The 15,906-nt window shown below is 41.9% G+C and overlaps 1 protein-coding gene across 1 annotated transcript; it reads right to left on the minus strand.

The window, feature by feature from the left end:
• Positions 1–5,648: 5,648 nt before the first annotated feature.
• Positions 5,649–15,531, minus strand: pik3cg (phosphatidylinositol-4,5-bisphosphate 3-kinase, catalytic subunit gamma). Its single transcript, XM_053862220.1, has 24 exons — positions 15,375–15,531; positions 14,396–14,637; positions 14,157–14,328; positions 13,405–13,667; positions 13,214–13,300; positions 13,049–13,149; positions 12,813–12,982; positions 12,553–12,740; positions 12,214–12,321; positions 11,974–12,061; positions 11,380–11,803; positions 11,219–11,317; positions 11,020–11,155; positions 9,402–9,467; positions 9,177–9,320; positions 8,603–8,684; positions 8,377–8,480; positions 7,876–8,022; positions 7,721–7,811; positions 7,504–7,634; positions 7,087–7,198; positions 6,853–7,010; positions 6,542–6,623; positions 5,649–6,471 (listed from the first exon to the last, which is right to left on the minus strand). Exons 2-24 carry the CDS (start codon positions 14,597–14,599, stop codon positions 6,272–6,274), a joined length of 3,357 nt encoding a protein of 1,118 aa, XP_053718195.1. The 5' UTR covers positions 14,600–14,637; positions 15,375–15,531; the 3' UTR covers positions 5,649–6,271.
• Between the last annotated feature and the right edge of the window lie 375 nt (positions 15,532–15,906).

Consider the following 15,906-nt stretch of genomic DNA (forward strand, 5'->3'; position numbering starts at 1 on the left):
TAGAGCCAAGGAACAGGCAAATTAAACGTATACAGGGTCCTTCCTGATGATAGGCAGGGAGCTGAATCACATGATGCACACAAAGCTCAGGGTTAAGGGGTTTGGGAGTTGCTAAAAAGGTTGTACGCCTTCACAACATGTTCAAAGATACCGGAAGACCGAAAAACAATTGTTATCTCTTAACACCTGTTGCTGAAAACAAAACTATTCAGGATCAAAGACTGAGAAAATCTGGTGGTTGACCAGCAGCCATGGATTTTCTTCCAGATATTCAAGGCACAGTTGATCCCGGGGCCCACCTTTTCCAGAACAAATGGGTCTGGGGCCCATTCAAGGAAAAGAAGTGATTCATTACTGTGATAGTTTCATTGGTGTTCAACAACCATTCATCTAAACAAACCAAAACCTTGTGAAATAACATGAAACCATGTGCTCAACGCAAAGATATTTGTCATTGAAAAGTCCAACCAGCAGAAGAACTAGGTGCAAGTTACTAAAGAAAAAGAAAAAAATACCCTTGGTGCAAAATGTGGAGAAAATTGGAAAAACTAACATCATGAATAAAATTATGTCAAATAAATATAATAAAACAACAAATATCCTAAAATATTTTCTTTTCCATAAATAAACTCTAAAGAAGTCAAGTGTAAATGAAAGTATTGCCATAAAATGTATTTTAAATACTGCTCCAACAGTTGAAAAGCTGTTGCTGTTGGGGGTGCCATCACTTTCTTTATCATTTTTTTCTTTTCAAGAACTTCTCCATAGATGGTGACTATCACAGATTTGCAGCTGTCTAGTCAATTCAATGACACACTACTGCCACCATACGTGACAAGTGTATTAAAAATGAGCATCTCACAGCTAAGAGGTGTCAGACAAAAAAATTCTAGTGGCCCTCCAGGGTGCGCTCACAGCCCAACCATGGGCCTCGGCCCTATGGTTAGAGAATCACCTAACCAAAGTGGCAATGCACCGCAATCTGCCTCCAGTATCAGGCATTCCTCATCCAGAGGGCTCAACTAGATAGATCCCTCCAACAGCGGCTGATCTTCCTCAATATGTGCTCAGAGAGCCTGGAGTCACAGCAACAAGTACCTTTCCCCAGAGTTATGTGAGTAAGCTCCTTGTTATATTTGTGATTTTTTTTACACAATAAGCGCAGATTGAACATTGGTAAGAATCTAGACAGAAGTAGACCAAAACAAAATTTTCATATCCATAAACACTCATATTGCAAAAAAAAACACCCAAGAGATTGTCTGAATCTATGGTCATAATGTATTTGCAGACATGAAATTGTGACTGTGATCCGTCTGGAAAGCTTCACTTCTTGCAAGTCCCTTTATCTGTGCGGTGAGTATTATAGTTTGTATCTCCCTCATCTCAGTAATCACTGCTTAGATAATACTTTTTTTATGATGCATTGTGGGAAATATTAAATCCTCGACGGTGGCTTTAGTGGAGACTTGTGGATTTGCAGACTTTAAGAGCATTAAAAGCCGAGATATGTACACCAAGGCATCCTCAGGCCGGCGGCTACTCTGACTGCTTGCTGGGGGGGAGATTATTAAAGGTGGGAGCTGCGAGAAGATCACTTGCTTTGTAACATGTAAATGAATAAGATTCAAACAGTAAATGTCAATATTTAAAATATGCTGAAATCAAAGGTATGAAACCAGAAGACCACAATGGGAATAAAGCATAATTATTTGTGAGAAAAAATGTATATAGATATAAAGAAAAAGTCACTTAAAAACAACAACTTATTATATTATCAGAAGTTATAATAATAATCATTATAAATATTATTATTATTATAAATGCTCAAAAGGGGGAAATGAGTACAGTCAATCTGGTTCACCTGGGTTTGCTGGATCGGTTGGGACAAAAACCTGCACCTTCTGTGTTCTTTTCTGGAAAAGTTATAGTATAAATTCATGAAAAAATATTTTTAAAAATAATTGAAATGAGGAGCTGATTTCCGTCGACTATTCCTCACACTACTTCAAATTAATAGACAGTTTAGATGAAGTCATGAAGCAGCACATCCTGTTCTCCCCCGTCTAATTGCTTTGCTAATAGACTCTGTGACTAATTGTTCCTGCGAATGGTAACTGATGCTAAATACAGATCGTGTGAGAGCTCGCGTCAGTTTAACACACTGGCACACAGACACAAACAATGTGTGTCCAGTTCTGTCAGTGAGGCTATCTAATAAAGAAGGCGCCCTCGACCCCCCCTCACACACACACACACGCAGAGGCACAGAAACGCACACCTGGGCCGGGTATCCAGTGACGGCAGGTACAGATATGGCACGGCTATTAAATATTCAAGGCTCCAATATTAATGGCCGGCTGGTGTAATTGGGGAAACAGCTGACAGTCAAGTTCGGGCTCCTCCGGTGTGGCCGCCCCAGTTCGGATTGATCTGCTTTCTCTGGGAAAGACTCCTTAAATAGGTGAGAGTCGAGGCCAAAACCTTTTCGGGGAGACTGAGCTCAAGATCAAAGAGCTGGATTTCTCTGACTCGAGATGAGTCAGCGTTTCTTGATGTTTAAAAACAATGGTAAATCGAACACCCATTATGAAGAAGCATTCATGTTAGAAGTGTCGCCTGTATATGCCAGAACAGGGTGCAACAACATGCGGGGGAAATTGGCTTGGATATGAACAATGACAGAATACCATTCTGTAGAGTCACCTATCACATGGGTTTAAAGGCAGATCATGAGAACAATATGCCTGGAATAGGGAGCCCAAGTCTCCTCTACTTTGGAAAAAATGAATGGAAGTCTATGGGGAAATCAGAGTTATTATATCTGCCTGATGCCCTGCTTCACACATATACTGTACCTTAATTTGATTGATAAATTATGATGTGAATTTTGACTTCTTTTGTAGTGTAAGTAATGATTTATTTGCTTTTTTGGACTGCTGATCAAACGTCACATATTGGACGTCACAGCAGAACCACCATTGTAGTGCTCTAGCACATATCACATAAAACCTGAAGCTACTTTTGATGACGCAAAACTGTGCTCACAAGGCCTTAGAATGTATCTTTCAAATTCACAGACATCATATCTGAGAGCGACAGCATATTTCAAGCCAGATCAGAAAAGAACTTTCATCTCTCCATTGACTCCAGATCATATTTCCTGTTGACTTAGGTCCCATGAGGCGGAAGTGGATGAGCGTGACTTAGCGTGACTTAGGCTCCCCATACAGTTTACCCTAACTCACTCACTGACATACAGTATATTGCACACAAGATTATTTGGTTGGGTCCAAGCAGTTGGTCAACAGGATGTTCAAGAGTAGAGGGTCTTCCCAGACACTGAGAACAGTCATCTCTACACTTTTGTGTGCCCAAATTCATACCACACCAATGTGTCAAATGGACAATGAAGAAAATCACTTCCGTCACAAACAATATCAGTTTAGAGGGTTAAGTGAGTCGTCCAATAATAGGAGGGTTGGAAGTTGAAACTGTGTCCGGGTTTGCTGTCACTGGGCAGGACACCAACCCCACCTGAAATTGAGTGAATGATCACGGTGGTGGTCAAAGGGGCAGTTCACCCCCAACTGGAACCATGCTTCCATTCGTCTGGCCCCAGGGCATCTTACCACCACTGGTGTGACTGAGGCGTGAATGGATAATGGCTTCTGTGAAGTGCTATGGAAATCTAAGCTATTATTATTAACATTTTTATATTTTATTTTTTATTTTATTTCCAGCATACATGGCAGCTTCCACTCACAATTAAAGGCCATGTTCATTACGCAACAATGAATACATTCCTCGTAGTAGAACCCGGTGTCAGTTGGGATTTTCAGCAGGCAGTAGGCATTGAATGGGTCATCTTTTAGAACTTTAAATTTGTGCCTCATTTTATATATATATATATATATATATATATATATATATATATATATATATATATATATATATATATATATATATATATATATATATATATATATATATATATATATATATATTATAGTGGCATCAGTACAAGACGGCTTTCCCAGAATGTGATTTGGAATCTGGGCTGCTGAATGAGGACTGAGTGGGTTTGTTTTGATCAGATTTGATTGACAGCAGTGAAGCCTCCCACTCATGGAAGCCCACGACTGCCAGCAGATTCTGATATATTTACACACGCTTTGGTCCTGGAAATCCTCTACATCCCTTTTGTTGAGATCAGCCCTGAAACTTTATTATTATATTATATATGCTATATATACTATATTATTATTATATGCTGGATAATATAATCGTTCTATCTATCTGTCTGTCTGTCTGTCTGTCTGTCTGTCTGTCCGTCTATCTATCTATCTATCTATCTATCTATCTATCTATCTATCTATCTAGCTATCTGTCTGTCTGTCGGTCTGCTTGCCTGCCTGCCTGTCTGTCTATCTGTCTATCTATCCTTCTATCTATCATTTATATTGAATCTACTTCAATTCTTGTCCGAAATGACACATAACGAAAAATACAGTTTAGTCGGAATTTTTTGGTTTGATATACAACATAACAAGATATGCATCCATACCACACAGATGCTGGTATTTAAAAAAAAAAAATCACTTTCATTATTTGTATTCTGACCCTGGAGGCAATAGGTAGAAGGAAGCAGCTGCCGAGTTCATTTACACGGACATGGTTTATGCAAAAAAGAGAGGCATTTTCACGTATATGCTGAAGCCACATCAAAGAAGAGTCCCAAAATAGACTGACATCACACCCACACCAAAGCATTCACAGATGTGATACAGAATACACTTCTGTGAAAATGGAAATGCGTACATGTCATCAAATTATGTGATTTTTTTTTTTTTTTAAGAAGTGGGATAAGAAGTTAAACAGAGGACAATGATACACATGAGGCGGAGTCATTTCCCTCGCTATGCGATCTGGTTCATGAGATAATGAGGAGAATCCTGCTCTTTTCAGTTTCCTCACACATTCAGCAGAGCCAGTTCTTGTTCTTAAAAATGTCATTTATCACATTTATCACAGGTGACTGATGTTCCCTAGAAAAACACGGTGCATTTAGTACATTATAGACGCAACAAGCTGATGCATGTTTAGCGAAACTTCATGACATGCTTTAGACTAATAGATTTTATTAAATCAATTTAATTCATTTATTCTCAGTGGAAAATAACTAGTGGTCCATAAGCTCTTCAGTAGCTTGATCATCTACAGTATGAAGAAAAAGAAGAGAGGACCACTGTGGGGAAAAGCGAAGGCCACCACGCACCAGCAGCCTCATCTGACTAATCTGTTTACACTCATCGACACAACACAACATTCATAGCTGATTACAGAAGGCGTCAGCATCAATCTTCATCTCTCCCCCTAACACACACCTCTCCTCTGAAAATAGCACAGAGGTGTCAAAAGATGAAATATGAAATAATTAGAAAGCATGAGCATCCCAGTGTGCCGAGAGGGTGAAGACCTGTTTGGACAGTGCAGCTGACTCAGGGCTCGCTCTAGTGGCCAGAGTTAAACACACTACCAGTGACCAGACTGCTGATGCTCTTTTATAACAGTGCTGAAAGCTGTTTTGTAAACAAGATACAAAGAGAAAAAAAAAGCACAAACCGATTGTTTTAATTTTTGCTTTTTTTATTGTCATGTGGGTTCAAATATTCTTTGAAGTGGACAGGACAAACATACATTTTTATCTTGAACAAACAATAGGCATGTTTTATTAAGACATTAAATATGTATCATTTCAAGTTAAGTTTCACATTAAGTTCAAGTCGGCTGTTCAATAATAAGATGAAATATATTGAATATGATTTTTTTAATCATGTATCTTGGACTATAATTTATTTTCTTTGTTTTGTTCAGGTAGTAAAAAATAGAATACTTCAGTGGCAAGTTAAAAAAATAAAAACAACAGTGTGCAGAGTAATACTGTTTCAAGTGAATACAAAAAAGAGCTTTATATTTGTGAAACTTGAGAGTAAAATATGTCTCCCGATGTTATCTGCTAACTCAGCATTTGTCATTCTTATGTAACAGGTGCTTTTCTAACCTTCTGACTACAGCAGGTTGATTCAGTCACTGACTTGTCGTCTGTTAACATTCTTGACTGCAGAATGACTCTAAGTGTATATGTTTAGATGGAGACTTCATCAAGATTGTCCAGATTATCTTTCGCTTTTACAAACCAAAATGCTTTCCTTCTTGCAGGAATTCACCACGCAGCTTTTGAACATCAGAAGCTGCCAGAGTGGCTGGTTCATGTGGAGCGTTTCTCCCCACCCTGTTTGCTGCCTAGCACCAGGTGAACAAACCAGTTGATCTGAACCATCCAACCTTTCTCTCTGCAGATCTCTATCTGGTCCAGGAGGTGGCGCTGTGCCTCGTCCTCACTCCGCCCCACAGTCAGGGCCTCACGGATGTACTCAATGTCCTCCTTACTGGTTAGCTGTGGCATTCCTGTGGACAGAGAGCAACTTTATTTCACTCATCCATTTTGCTTCACAGGTGAAGGTGCATGGGACTCTACCTGTCATTAGCATCATGGAGAAGAGGATGATGAGCAAGTTGGTGTGGTGACGAAGGGCGAGGTATGCTTTCACACACACATCCTTCCACAGAGAGACCAACAACTTCAACAACGCAAACTTAGCCCACATCAAGTGCCACAGGGGTCAATGCTTGGATCATCACTGTTTGTTGTAAAGTCATGATAAGACTGAGCTGTTCACTAAACATTGTCAGACATATTGGAGCATGCAGAATTTTCAGGCAACACACAACTGAACTGATTCTCGCGTGTCTGAGGTCAGTGAGACACTTGCTGTGAATCAAACACACCTGGAACTTCTGGAAGTGGGCGCTGCTCTTCTTCCCGCTCGTTCCCATGACAAACAGGAAGTCAGGAGTGAGCACGAAGGGAACCCACTCTTTACTGATCCCCATGAAACTCTTGTAGTTTCCCAAAATGTGACCAAAGTCGATGTGGAAAAGATTTCCTGTGAAAGCACAAGGCAGGGACGCGTCTATGCTACTGTCCTGGATTTAAAGACAGCAACATTCTAGTGTTACTACCAGACTCTGTGATCATGATGTTGTCGTTGTGGCGGTCACCAATTCCCAGAACATAGGTGGCAACACAGTAGCCTCCGCAGGAGAAGAGGAACCTCTCCACCGCCTGCTGGAACTGCACAGACACACAAAGTAGCTTTAAACTAAATGTGACTCATTTCAAACTGAATTGGATTTGAAGTTTAAAAACGTTTTGAAATGGGTTCGCAAAAATAATTCCAGCTGTAAAACAGCTTCCCACTCTCTTGAGATATATTTTTATCACTGACTCGTGAAAACAGAGCGGATGCAGGTGTGTGTTATAACTAAAATGGCAGGAAACCATGGTTGTAGCTTCCTTCCTGAAGAGGAACGACTGGCTTTTTTAACAATAGTGCATCTCAACACAAACAACCAAATGTGTTTAGCTCTTGTGCTCACCTTGTCTTCGCTGACACACTTGTCCCTCAGCCACTGGTTGAGGATCTCGTCTTTGAAAGCTCCAGTGCTTCCCATCACACTCTGCTGAATGTTGGCGATGGTGGTGGCATCCTTCACGATCTCAATCATACCTGCCGTGCAGAGAAAAATAGACGTGTCCAACTGTGCAGGATGTAAGTGTGACCTTATAATAGACCAGAATAGGCCTCTGTCTGACCTATTCTGTTGCCAGTGGAGATGCAGCCGTACGGCAGCAGGCGTAGATCCAACGATTCCGTTTCCCATATGGACTCCATGATTCGTAAAATCTGTTTAAGAGAAGCAGAGCTTTCACGTGACTCGAGGTTCACCCGGAAGAGAAGCCTCGCTCACCTGCAGGATGAGCATGTCTTGTCTGAGGTCGTCTCCGTCCTTGAAGATGATGCCGATAGGGTCTCTGGACAGAGTTGTCGGGTCTGCTCTCTTGAACTGCAGCCACAGAGGCTTCTTCTTGGACGCCATGACATTACACTGATCGATCTGTCAGGAGAAATATTCACCACATCAGAGATGGATTTGAAAAATGTTTTTTGTCAGGTGAAAGAATACTGTACAAGAAAAAGAGAATAAATAAATATAACACATGTTCACATCTGCCGATTTGTTTTTACATCCATAGTAAGAAAAGGACTTTTAGGACTAATTTAAACTCTTCTTTAAACTTTCTTTCAGTATTGTGCCCATGCATGTTTTCTTGATACAAGACTGACGTTTGTAATGTAACACTATATCACATGACCTCCAGTGGGTGAGTGTGAAAGGTAATAGTCTCCATCACAGAAGCCACAAGATGTGACACAGATGGATTCTTCTGAATGTAGAAATGTCTCTCACCAGCAGGGCACCAGCTCGCAGCCCGGGATCATATGGAACCCTGAAACTCTCAGGTAGACCAGAAGACTGCAGAGCCTCCAGCTTCTGACGCAGCTGACACACCACTAACAACACATGGGATGCAACAGGAGGATGTGAAACTGACTTAGTGTCAAACATTCATGGTCAGCAGATCGAAAACAGATTAGAACAGAAGCGCCAACACCACATATGATGACAGTTTCACCTTGAGCAGTGACGTCATACTTCTCAGCCGAAACCGTCTTTATCTCTCGAGTCACTTTCTGCAGGGCCTCCGTAATCTCCACCTGGTGATAACACTGAGCTTATTGGTTGTCAATAACAAATGAACAAACATTCAACGTTTTGAGGTTTTAATATATTTCTGTTTTGGGTTTAGGCTCATCAATTCAGAAGCTAATATTGCCTAACTATGAACTATGAACTACTTCAGTGATGGAGGAAACATCAAGGCCTCACTTCTAGAAAGAAATCCGAATGAGATATTGTACTTTTGGCATGGCAGGAACCAGCAGCGTCAAGTCACTCTCATCCACATTAGACTATCTTGACCACCCTCCCTAGTCTCACAGATCATCTTTATGCTCTCATTTATCATCCACAATGAGAGCTTATACTCACCAGGAGACTTCTACTTTCAATACTGATGCTTGGCACAAGCAAACCATTTAAAGTGCAGTGCACCATTTGGTGCACATTCTAACAAGCCGCAACAGGATTACAAGAATTGCTTTATTCATCATAGACATTCTCAGATGTATGAAAATGATTGGACGCACCTGTTTTCCAAAATCCTGCAGCATGGCCTGACCACAACCTCTCAGGTAAGCCTCCAGCAGGACTGCATACCGCTGCTGGTAGTGCATGGACTGGGCGATCTCGCTCCGCAGGAACCAGAAGAGGAAGTGCCCTATTCTCTTGCTCTGGGATCAGCATCACAGAGAGATAAGAAAAAGAAGCTGGACTAGTCGACTTCTGATAAGACGTGTGTCACTGGGACTCACCCGCAGCGCTCTTTTCAGCAGGAATCGGACCAGCGCGCTGTCGTGATAAGGCTCAAACTTGACTGCCTGGGAGACATTAATAAACATGAAATAATGTTCACATTTACATCATAAAAACAGATCTTATTCGAGAGAACACATACACACATGCATTTTTGTGGGGACATTTAATTGACTTTAGACTTTCACCCTGAACCTAACCATCCTAAACACATGGCTCACCTTAACCGGGACTCTGAACCAAACTTAAACCCAGTTATAATGACCCAGTTATTTTGAAGCCCTCATCCTCAAATTGAGGCTTTACTGTGTGGCGACTGGCAAAAATGTCCTCACAAGTAGGTGTGTTTCAAAGACTTGGTCCTCACAACTATAGCTCAACCAGGGAACACACACAAGTTTGCATCCTTATTCTTGTTTGGACAAGGGTTTCTCATTGCCATAAAGCTTTGAACAGTCTGTCACCATAACCTAACCATCCAAAACAAATGGCTCACCTTAACTGGGACTCTGAACCAAACTTAAACCCAATTCTTTCATCCTCAAACTGAGGCATAAACTTGTGAGGACTGGCAAAAATGCTGCCGCAAAGCAAAATGTCCTCACAAGTAGGTGTGTTTCAAACACTTGGCCCTCACAAGTAGACCTAGACAACCAGAAACACACATACACAAACGTCCAAAACAGAAACATTCATACATCAACTTGGTAAATTCCTTTATAACAATGACCTACATACAAAACATACACAATAGTTGTCCTTGTAGAGAACTACTACAGCACAAATCTGGGAATTACAACGACAGAGAAGGTGTTGTTCTCTGATCAACATGACACGAGAGCAGAAGGAAGCGATTTAACTGCAGGGATCAAAGGTTAACACCACAGGCACGCACATCAGGAACTCACTTTTATTACAGAAAATTCCCTATTTTTTGGGGGTTAACCTGATACCAGCCCAAGTGCCTCATACTGTGGTGTTCCACTGGTACCACTTAATGGCTCCGTGGGGTCTTCCACCTCCACTATACATCAATGATTACTGAATTGGGATCTGATTAGAGAGGAGCAGTGCTGCGATGTGTTTTGTTTGGTCAGAAAATAAAAACCTATTTGCTAATCAAATTGAAAATTAAAAAGCAATTTGGCACGTGGAAATATCAAACTCAGACAATCACTCGACTTGATTGATTGATGAATGTATTCGATGACTTTGTAGCGTCACACAGGAGTGTTCACATCTTTTTACATGGTCATTTAAGGACTTTGGTGTCAAGGAAGGACAAGTAAAGCTACTTTTGCTGTCTCACATCGAAAATGATTTATTTATATCAAAGCACGACTCTGTCAACTGGAGTAAGATGGCCTTTTTTCTTACATTTAAGCTCATTGTGATGTATTTATTTTTTACATATAAATTCTCTGGATTTCAACGATTCATTTAGTTGACGTTTTTAAATGTGAAAATTATTATGTGACATTTGAAGCTATCAATCAGATTAGATTCTACTGTTTTACTAGTTTTGACTGATTTATTTAGTATAAAACAATGATCACTATGTTACTCGAGTATTAAATTCTTTTTTAAATATTAGCTGCAGCTGCAGCAAAGATTTACCTGCACAAGCTGCAGGAGATATCTCAGCACGTCATCATCCTCCAAGGTCTCCAGCTTCCTCACAGCCAGGGAGCGAACGCGAGCGTCAGAGAAGTGACAGTCCAGCAGCTGCATAGCCAAGCCCACGTCCCGACCACTGCAGATCAGACAGAAAGGTCATTCGAAGTCACGCCTCAGAGCCACACAGCACAGATCCTACCTGCTGTCCCACACACTGCTGCGCTCCAACAATCGGTGTGTCGCCAGCACGTCCTCCTGCTTCCCCCACCTGACCGAGCTCAGCAGCTTTGGATACGCCCTGATGTGAGGGACAACTTTGTTAACAAATGTAACTACAGCTGTGTAAGGACAGGAACAGACCTGGGGTCTTTCATGCACTCGTGTCTGAAGTGCCACAGCAGCTCCTTGTCCTCGGGACTCAGTGGGTGAAGAGGATCCGTCGCCACAATGGCTTCAAACTGCTTCTTCAGATGGTTGGGCATCTCTCTCTGCCCTCTCTCACGACCCTCGACATCTTCACCTGCGGAGTCCCGGTCCCTGCTCTTGGGCAGCACCACCGGGTAACAGTAGGTGTCCAGTAAGATGGCGACTGCCATGGATGTCGTCTTGTCCGGGTTGGTGGCCGACGTGAGCTTGTCTGCGTTGATGCTGCTGCTGGTGCTGCTCTCTTCACTCTTCTCTGGCATCTTCCACATGTGGAGGACGAACTCGCCCTGCCGCAGGAGGGAGCGATGGTCGATCAGCAGAAGGTTCACATAGTACAGCAGGCGGCTCTTCGACTTCCCTGCAAAAATAAACCACTGCCTCATCAAACAGCTTTAAAAGGTTTCAAAACAGTTTAAAAAAGTTGTTTTTACTGAACCATTCCACTTGGGAACTGTTTTCTGTTTGTCTCAGGAACATGTACAGTACATGATGAGGCTGAAACAGTGACCATCTACTGCATGAACTTACCTTCATGGTTGCCTCCTGCTGCTGCCATGTGGTCTTGAGAGGAACCTCCTTTGGAGTTGGGAGTGGGTGACTGTTTCCTGCAGACCACCTATAGGTTAGATAGGATGCACATGAGTGCACGAAGACGGAAACAAACATTTATTTCAGAAAAAACCCTTCTGTTTTGACCTGAAAGAAAGTGATTTAATATTATTCATTCAACAGCAACTTAATTATAGTCAGAAAAAAAAGGACAATTGCCTGCAAGTTGAGGCGAGCTCCTTTCGGCAGGTCCTTAATTTTGATGTTAAACTCCAGCCAGCAGTTCCACAACACTTCCTCGTTGAAGGTTTTTGATGATGTTCTCTCCTAGTGGAGAACAAATCATAGTATCCATGACATGACAGTACAGGAACTTCAGGTTTACATCACTCAGAAAATAGCTCTCTAGAGCCCTTCAAATACCTAAAACTCAGAAATCAAAGTGAAGATACCAAAGCCATGGTCAGAAGAGGAACAAGACAGGTGAAATAGGCCAGTCTACTCACTACACAACCATCACTCATGGTCTGACTCTCATCACCTCATCTCTACACCTACCTGAGCGAGCAGCTGCTGGCTGTGGAAGATGCTGGCCTCAATGAAAACCACATAATCGGGGATTTTGGGTAGGGAGGGGATGTCTATTCCCAAAATCTTCACTCTGAACTTCCTGTTGCAGTCCCACATGGAGATGGTGAAGACACGCTCGTGATCTTTCTCATCGATGGTGAGCTGCTCGTGAGTACCTGGATGGATGAATGAGCGAGTATTAGGATGGATGTTGAATACATGGAGATGGCCGCGGCACACCACATCACCTGCCACCCCGGTACAATCATCCACCTGAGCCCAGTCTTCTTCATGTACATGGTCCAGTTGAGGGTCTGGTGGTGTCTCCAGAACCAAGTGGATCTCCTCCCCGTTCTTCAGACATTGGCGTATCCAGTTGAAGTTCTGCAGAGGTTTCTCTCCATACAGGAACTCGTCTCTGTAGAGAAACAACCCCAAATTCATTATAAATACCATCATTTTAGTATTTCATCATTTAACTAACCTGCCACACACACGAAGAACGAAGTCTGTATCAGTCATGTGGTCTGGAATGCCCAGAAGAACTCGCTTGTTGGTTGTTTTGCTAAAAAAGCTTGACAGAACCTGCATCAGAGGGAAAAAAATTGAATATTTGAACCATCAGTAATGGGGTGGATGTAGGTGTTACCTGAGCTGGGGTGTCATCGATGGAGACCTTGAGGGTCTGACTGGACGTGCCGGTGTGGATCGCCACCAGGATGTGGCCGTTACTGACCTGAGAGTCATAAATGAACATGTCATAAGCACACTTTGGTGAGTCAGGAGATGGAGCAGACCTGATGGAATAGTAGTGGAAGTGGAAGAGATAGCGACTCCCACCTTGCTCAGTAGCGGCTCACGCAGTGGCTTGCGGGTCACCCAGGGGTCCATGGAGTAGAGTTTCAGATCTCTGTCCATCAGCTCGAGGCGCCGTGGCGTCAGCAGCTTCCTGCGAGTGAATTCCAGTTCGTCGTCGTGTACGTTGCTCACATCAGTCACGTCGTAGCCAATCAGGTAGTTGAGGTAGCGCTGGTACTGCAGCGACTCGTCCGACGGCGCCAGGCGAGGAACCAGTCTGATTCTGCCAACGTCTTTTTTCAGAGCTGTACGGCAAAAACAGTGCCAGCGTCACTCACCTCTAAGCTGTTAGTGTGTATGCAGCCCTCCGACCAGGTGTCCTGCCATAGGCCGGCAACATGTCCCTCAGTGGAACAACTTGGACAGGCCTCAAGTCCATTGCAGGACAAAAATAGTAGTTCAAATACAATTACTATTACTAAATCCAGCGAGACTCCAGATTGTTATTCCATAACGTTCTGTTAACGCCATAGACAACACAAATGTATGACCGAAATACTGCACTAAAAAATGAAAAAACAGAAAACAAAATGTGGACTGCTTTTCTAGTGACAATGTGTCTGACACTAATGTGTTAGACTAAGAATTACGGTGACATTACACAAAATAATCCGATAGTAATATGTGTTGTATGAGTAGATTCATTTCTACCACATTGGGGAAATTGAACAGTATGGTGCAGTGCCATAAGAGTATACTTCATTGTGTGTAATTATTACATTGTTATACGCTACCTTTCCAGTAGCGGATGCAGTCCAGCGTCTGGAAGACCTGGTGTTTGTCATAGATCTCACACATGTTGCCTTTCTTCTGGTAGAGCAGGATGCAGTGGTCCGGTGAGAGGCGCTGGTAGAAGTCTGGGCAGGCGCTGGAAGTCATGGCTTTCATCCACACCTGAGCTTTCACCTGGCCGTCAAGATCACAGCATTTATTGCTTTATGTAAAATAAAAGAGAACTGCAGGACTGAAGTACCTGCTCTACCGTCCAGTTTCCAGCCACATCCAGCTTGATATTTTCCAAGGTACCTCCACATGGAGAGACGACTGGGAGGACAAACTCCACAGTGATTTGGTCCATAGAGCTGCGTGAAGACGAGGTGATGGCTTTCTTTCTTCTCCGGCGTCGCACGTCTGGCAACACAACTCTTTCTTCGTCACTCAACTGCTGTGTGTCCATCACCTAGCTGCATCCAGAGTCCAAAACACACCTCATATCTGAAATGCATATTTTCATCTTCAGTTTTGTATCTCATCATCAGTCACTAAAATCCTAATGATGAAATGTGGATTTTGATTACGTTTAAAATCCATAGACACAAATGTACGAGTACTAGTAATTGTAACTGATAAAAGTACATTTATTAACATTGAAATGACCGCAAGTCTTTCTAAATTCTCAAACGTTCTTGAGTATAGAATGAGCTGAGGCAAGTGTTGCATTAGCAGGAATTTCATTATAAGTCGGCTGACAATTCAATATAAGTGGGAGGACATAAGGAGACATATTTTATTTAATTAAATGTTAATTTAAATTAAATGTTAACATAATTCACAGACACTGATGCACATTTGTCAGTAGCTTGCAGATTGCACTAAAATATCTGAGGTATCTTTCGTATTTTTCCGTCACCCGATTAGGACGTGTTATAGAAAGTATGGAAAGATTTATGACACGACGAACATATAGGTTGAACCGACTGGATTTCCCCTTTTTGCTCGTTCTACAGAGGAAGTTCGCTGAAACAGGAAGCAAAACACGAGATGCGTGAACAAGAGTTGCATTAATTTGATGATTTATAGCAGAATAAATGTACAAATCTAGCAAGCAACACGGTTTCTTCACTGCAGTTAAACTATCTCAGAATAGATTCGCGGAGTAACGACTACGACTCAGTCGGGTCTCAACGTTCGTTGCCAAAATGACACAATATTTGAAAGCAAGTTTTACTCACCAACGAACACAAACGGAGAACACGAGATTAAGCATACGTTCATTTAAAACCGACATCAACATAAGGTGAAGAGTAATGAAAACTAGCATATGAGGAAAATAAAGATTTTGACAGCACGGCGACTGCGCCGTGTGAAACTGTGAAGCGAACAGGCTAATGTGACTTCCGAGTTGAAGTGTCAAAATAAGAGTAGATCAGGATGTTAAAATAACTAAAGAATTTCAGCGCTATGAAGGAAGTAGTCTCTGTCTGAACTTGTAAGCGCCATAAAACTGCATTTATGAGGACAAATATAACATCAAAGGCGATAATAGGTCTGTTATTTACAATGTTAAAGATCATTTAGAAACGATCAAGCAGATGCACATACTAACAATAAAAAAAATCGTCAGAATATATTATGATAAGCGTGATAAGAATTTTTTTCTGTATGATTTTTAACATTGTACGCGTTGATTACAGTCCTACAAGGATTTTTTTTTATTTAACTCTAAATTCGTTTTCAAGTGGTGTGTCTCAGCCAGTCGTATAT

The sequence above is a fragment of the Synchiropus splendidus genome, chromosome 4 (assembly GCF_027744825.2).
Source record: "Synchiropus splendidus isolate RoL2022-P1 chromosome 4, RoL_Sspl_1.0, whole genome shotgun sequence".
Classification (NCBI taxonomy): domain Eukaryota; kingdom Metazoa; phylum Chordata; class Actinopteri; order Syngnathiformes; family Callionymidae; genus Synchiropus; species Synchiropus splendidus.

Bases quoted from the DNA above. Each gene is read 5' to 3' on its own strand.
- pik3cg (XM_053862220.1), bottom strand. From the start codon at position 14,599: ATGGACACACAGCAGTTGAGTGACGAAGAAAGAGTTGTGTTGCCAGAC. The intron at 13,301-13,404 runs GTGGGAGTCGCT...TATGACTCTCAG, and splicing joins GTGAGCCGCTACTGAGCAAG to GTCAGTAACGGCCACATCCT. The intron at 12,983-13,048 runs GTTAGTTAAATG...GTTTCTCTACAG, and splicing joins GTTCTTCGTGTGTGTGGCAG to AGACGAGTTCCTGTATGGAG.